This window comes from Rhinopithecus bieti, unplaced genomic scaffold (genome assembly GCF_001698545.2).
Source record: "Rhinopithecus bieti isolate Rb0 unplaced genomic scaffold, ASM169854v2 scaffold_50805, whole genome shotgun sequence".
Taxonomy (NCBI): domain Eukaryota; kingdom Metazoa; phylum Chordata; class Mammalia; order Primates; family Cercopithecidae; genus Rhinopithecus; species Rhinopithecus bieti.
This window is the reverse complement of record NW_016819929.1, coordinates 589096-595342: the sequence shown is the minus strand read 5'-3', so window position 1 is coordinate 595342 and position 6247 is coordinate 589096. Positions and strand designations below refer to the sequence as shown.

The following is a 6247-nucleotide window of genomic DNA, read 5'->3' as shown; positions in this document are numbered from 1 at the left end:
ACAAAATATGTAAATTATAAATATTGTCTTTTTCAAATTATTTTTTAGTAAAAGCATACCAGAAGAAAAAAAATTAAATGGGAAGGAAAGCACAGTATTTTCACACCTGTTAAATAATCTAACCCCTCTAGCAGTTTCTTTTCTCTGGAAAAATCTAAAGCAAAGTTTTCAAAGGCATCATTAAAATTGATGTCTGGAATCAGAACTTGAGAAGATGCAGTTGCCATAGCGACCCTGAAAAAGAGAAAAGTACATCAATATACATCAAAATAGGTTGCAACCTTCACCCAGTTTTTGATTTCTGATTTAACAAGGTGAAAATAAATGACTTGTAAGGCTTGATTTATTTAGTGAAAATATCATATCTGTGCCTTTCCAATGGGAACCATTTAAATTTTAATCATCAGGAACCAATTAAGAGTTATACCATATTTATTCACATATGTTCACCCCTCAAACACACTCCCCCATCCGGTCTTAATTTTGAGAAGTAAATACAGAATTTTTTCCCCTCTGCATCATTTTCCATCTGGCAGGCAGCATCAAAACTAGACCCTTAAAGACTTGGTAAAACAGTTCGAGATTTTCTTTTTTGTTTATGCTAGTCAGCAAGTCAGCATGCTAGGTTAACACCTTCCCTAAATATATCGTTTATATGATTTTTTTTTTTTGAGATGGAGTCTTGCTGTGTCACCCAGGTTGCAGTGCAGTGGCACCATCTCAGCTCACTGCAATCTCTGCCTCTCCGACCCCCTTCCAGATTCAAGCGATTCTCATATCTCAGCCTCCCTAGCTGGCACCCACCACCACGTCCAGCTAATTTTTGTATCTTTAGTAGAGATGGGATTTTGCCATGTTGGCCAGGCTGGTCTCAAACTCCTGACCTCAAGTGATCCACCCGTTTTGGCCTCCCAAAGTGCTGGAATTACAGGCATGAGCCACCCACCTGACCTATGTGATCTTTTATAGCACTTATATTTCACTTTATTATCCTCCGATTATATAGTGCTATGATAGTGTTATCTTCCCAACTAATTCTACGAGTCTCAAGAGCAGGGTTCATATTTTGTACCTCTTAATATCTTCCATGGTCCTAACACAGCATTTGACACATAGTGAAAAAATAATTGTTGAATGAACAATTGAATGACTAAACAAAATAACTGCTAACATTTATCGAGTGCTTAGTATATACAATGCTCTCTACATTCACTTTACACACATTATCTAATTTACTCTTTACCATAACCTATGTAGTAGATGTTATTTCAATTTTGCAAATGAGAAAGTTGACACATTGAAATGCTAAGTAACTTGTCCAAGATCACATAACCAGTAAGAGTCAGAAATGTAATTGAGCCCATGTCCATCTGATTCTAAATTCTATACCCTTCACCACTTAGAGTGTTCTTCAAAAAACTGAGGTATATTTTACATACTTCAGCAATTGTTAGCCATCATTACAAATCAGGATTATCTGGAGGAGCTTTTGCCAAAATATACATGTTTTAGTCCTGTGCAAGATCTTCTAAATCAGAGCCAATGAAGATGCTTGAACATGTAAATGATGGTGAGGAAAGAAAAATTCACTTGGCAACAATATGTAGGTTAGAGGAGAGAGAAAAGGCATTGAATGTAGGAAGACCAGAGAGGAAACTTTTACGGTGAGCTAGTTGTAAGGGAATGAGAAACTGAAAAATACATATCCTCATGTACATATACCCTGCTATACATCTACCAACAACATCTCTTATTGTTTCTGAAAATAGAGATGTTCCAGGGATAAGCTACAGGCAAAATGAAAGACTAGCTCAGTACAATCATAAGGTCTCACGTGAATAGCCAAGATCTGGTGAGTAAGGAGACAACTTCTTTAGGATAACAGTTAATCTAGAAAATTAGCTCATGGAATTTCTTTCTGGCCTCTCCAATCTTCTTTATTTCTTCCATCCATCTATCCAATACTTATTAAGCACAACTAGTGTGCCAGGCACTGTACTGGGCACTGGAGATACACAAAGTGAACAAGTTTTGTTGTGGTTCTTGCCCTCAAGAGCTCACACATCATGAAGGAGAAAGACGTTACATGGGCAATAGAAGTGCTGCTACAAAGGGAATAGAGCGTACACAGGAGTTATCTGAAGGGACTTGGGAGCTAAGGGAAATCTCCCCTGAGGAAGTCGATTTTAACTAATGACCTACCTAATGAGTAAGAGTTAACTAAGCAAAGACTATGTGGATGTGTGTGTGTTCTCTCTTGTTTGAAGCCTGGAGAATGAGACAAAATCATGCAGGACTTTGTAGGCCATGTTACAAACGTTGGATTTTATCCTAAGAACGATGGGAGTCACTAAGCATTTTAGGTGGGGAAGTAATATGCTGAAATTCATGTTTCAGGAATAGTACTATGGCTTCAGTGGAGGGATTGGAAAAGGTCAAAATTGGAAGCAAAGAGACCAGATTTTTAAGTGTCTTGGAATAAGCATACGTGTAAACAAATAAAACAAAAAGGGTTAATTCACAAAGCATCAAAGAAAACAAAGTCAAAGCAAACAAATGGCAAATAAATATATTTAAAAAGTCCAACTATATGAGAAATCAAAGAAATGTAAATTAACATGAGATAATGTTTAAATTACAAACAAATGACAGCATAGGAGCTTTTATGCCTATATTCAATAATGCCTACATATTTGTATTAGGATTGAAATTGATACATATTTTGAAGGCCAAATTAGCATTAAATTTCAAAATAGCTTAAAATATAAATCTTCTTTGACACCACAGTTCTATTTCATAAAATTTTTATTATGAAAATAATTGAGATGTATGCAAAGATACAACTACAAGGGCACTCAACACACCATATGTAGCCTAATTGTCTAACAGTGGAGACTGAGTTAAGTAATGTACTATATATCAAAAGATAAAATAACAGAGGCAATTGGAAATCAGATTTTATAATAATATCCAATGATATAGAGAAAAGTTTGTGATATATTGTTTCAAATGTAGAGTATAATACAGTATATATAGCATGATATCACATTTGTGAAGTATATCTAAATAGAAATATTGGAATACTATATTCCTAAATGTTAACGGTGGATGAAAGGTTAAGAATGGGTTAAAACTGACCTGGTGGTGTGTGTGTGTGTGTGTGTGTGTGTGTGTGTGTGTGTGTGTATCTGACTGTGTTTTTTTTGTTTAAGCAAAACACAACATAAGCTATATTGTTGCAGTCTCTTAAGGCCTTGGTCTCTATTACAAATAATATAAGGCATCATTTGTAAGGGGAAAGACATACCTCTCCCAGCTAAAATTTCATTTTAACTGAAATCATGGTACCTTAACACAATACAGTGCATAAAGGTGGGGGAAAATTTCAGACCCTGTGGGAGACCAGTATTGAAGTTGGGAAGATGATTCTCAAGTCATATTACATAGATTGTCATCTATTCTACCTACGCCTCAGGTTATACCTGAGCCTATGAAAATAAGATTCAGATAAAGAGTTGGGAATCATAACCATCTAAATGGTAACTGAAGCCCTAGGAACCAATGAGTTTGCAACAAGGAGAACATGTAATGAGAGAAGAGAATAACCTAAGACAGAATCACAAAGAACAATAGCATTAAAGGAATAGGCCAAGGAAACATTGCTCACAAAGGCAAAACAAAACAAAAACAACTAGGTAGGAAGAAAACCAGGAGTATTCATGGAAGCTAAGGGCAGAGAAATTTCAAGTAAAAATGATCAGGAGGACAAATGCTACTGAGAGATCAAGTAAGATGAAACAAAGGGGTGTCTATTATATTTAGCAACAAGGTATTCATTTGATGACCTTGAAAAGAATACTTTCAATGGTGTAGTACTGGGACAAAATATTTTAGAGGGTTGGAGAGTAGAGATTATTAAATATAGTGGTTTGAGTATATGTTTTATTTTGCTTTCATGAAATCTCACTGAAATAACAAAGAATGAAATGTCATAAACCTACAAAGACAAAGAGAATGGAAAAGAGATGCCAACAAGTAAAAGATTGTCAACAAATGTTTGGAAGCTAGAAAGCGATGAATGTGTGGTAACCAACAACAGACCAGAGAAAGCTAGATCAGGAAGCCAACAACATCAAGTTGATTTAGTGCCACAGAAAGTTGAAAGTTTTCATAAGGAACAACTAGATCCACAGATTCAGGCACACTAAACCAGAAACTACCCTTCCTTCATTCTGGAAGGATATGTGAGGTTTACTTTCTGCTGAGCTTTGACATTATACTAAAAGTCTTAAAACTCTCAGCTCCTTTTCCCTCCTTGACTCCCAGAATGCTGGCAGCCAGGCTTATACCTTCCACACCGCTGCCCCTCCAATCAAAAGCAGGAGATTGGAGGATTCCATCCAAGGGAATCTGACCCAAGAGAAAAGACCTACAGAACTGACACTTTGGAGTCCTCAATAAAAAGCCAGCATTCTGCCTTATAATCCTATAGCAAAGTTCACCAGGCCATAAATTATCCCCATCCACTCAGAGTTTCCAGTCATCTTTCAGTGCTTAAATTCAAACACACAACAAGTAGTTTGCCAGATATTTAGGAAAAGACAGCAATTTAAACTAACAGAGAAAAGGAACTGGGAGGAAATCCAGACAATGCAGGGTTTAGAAGCAAACTTTTAAAAATGATAATATTCTCAAGAAGAAAACCAAATAGTTTGTATCCACAAAGCAAAAACAGAATGCTAAAAAAGAAACAAGGTTGAAGGATGAGCTCTTGTGAATAAAATTAGGAATGCTGAAATTAAAATTTCAATAGAAGGATTTAATGAAAAATTAAGGAAGTATCTTACTAAAACAAGAAGACAAAGTCATGGAAAATGGAAAAGATAAAATTAGATAAAAAAGTCTAGGATGTCCAACAGTTCACTAATTAAAGTCCCATAAACAAAGAAGAGAAATAATAAAGGGGAGGAAATTAATAGCAAATAATACAAGAACATTTCCAGAGCTAGAGGTCACCAGTCTTTAGATTAGAAAGATTCACTGAGTGCCCAGGAAAAATGAATGATAAAAAGTCCACAATGGGCCAGGCATGGTGGCTCACCCCTGTAATCTCAGCACTTTGGGAGGCCAAGGTGGGCAGATCACTGGAGATCAGGAGTTTGAGACCAGCTTGGCCAACATGGTGAAACCTCATCTCTACTAAAAGTACCAAAATTAGCCAGGCACGGTAGTAGTAATACCAAAATTAGTACTGTCCCAAGCCTGTAGTCCCAGCTACTAAAAATACCAAAATTAGCCAGGCATGGTAGTAGTAATACTAAAATTAGTAGTGGCCCGAGCCTGTAGTCCCAGCTACTAGGGAGGCTGAGGCAGGAGAATCACTTGAATCTGAGAGGCGGAGGTTGCAGTGAGCTAAGATCGTGCCACTGCACTCCAGCCTGGGCAACAGAGCAAGAAAGAAAGAAAGAAAGAAAGAAAGACAGACAAAGAAAGAGAGGGAGAAAGGAAAGGAAAGAAGGAAAAGCAAGTGGTTATTTTCAGACATAGAGGGAGAAGACAATTGATGGTTAGAAAAAGAAATTTGGGAGAAAAAGAGGACAATTGTATAGTGTGGTAGCACAAAAAGCAAGAAAAGATACTGTGGGATAAAGAAAATGTTAAAAGAAAGAAGAATTTGGCAAATTAATAAATGAGACAGTCTTTAGAGTATTATGTTTTTTTAAATTAGCCATGGCCAAAGACTCCATTGTTATAGGTATTTTGGAATCAGAAGTCTATTTAGAATCTTCATATACCCTTTTAAAAAGGCTTAGCACTTAATAATAAGGATGTTTCCCCTCCAGTTACTTCTAAGATAAACATTTCTACTTATACTGAAAATTTTCAAAGGGGCCAGTATGATTCCAAATATTATTGATGTAATTGTGACATATGGTAAGATATTTAAATAATTTCTGCTATATTAAGAATACATATCTGGAACAGGTGTCTAGTCTGGTAGAGACGTGACTTAGGCCAAAATTTTTTAAAGCCCCTAAAATTGTACAACTTTCTGTTGAATGTATTCCTTCTGCACTTTACTAGGTCTGACCCCTGACTAGAAGGTTTGATATCTGTAGCCTGCATTCTAACTATCCATGAGTCTGAGAAGACAGATTTTTGGGCAATTTTGCTTCCCAAATCAACTCTTAGGAATGAATACAAAGTCAGGATACAATCAGCAGAACTCACATACGTTTTTTGGATA

At 36.3% G+C, this 6247-nt stretch overlaps 1 protein-coding gene across 1 annotated transcript in view; it reads right to left on the bottom strand.

Annotated features, from left to right (window-relative positions):
- MID2 (midline 2) overlaps window positions 1-6247 on the bottom strand; it is a 104735-nt gene that overhangs the window by 16766 nt on the left and 81722 nt on the right. Inside the window, exon 6 of the mRNA XM_017859351.1 lies at window positions 107-234. Within this exon, the coding sequence (XP_017714840.1) occupies window positions 107-234 (128 nt within the window). The remainder of the gene's footprint in view (window positions 1-106; window positions 235-6247) is intronic.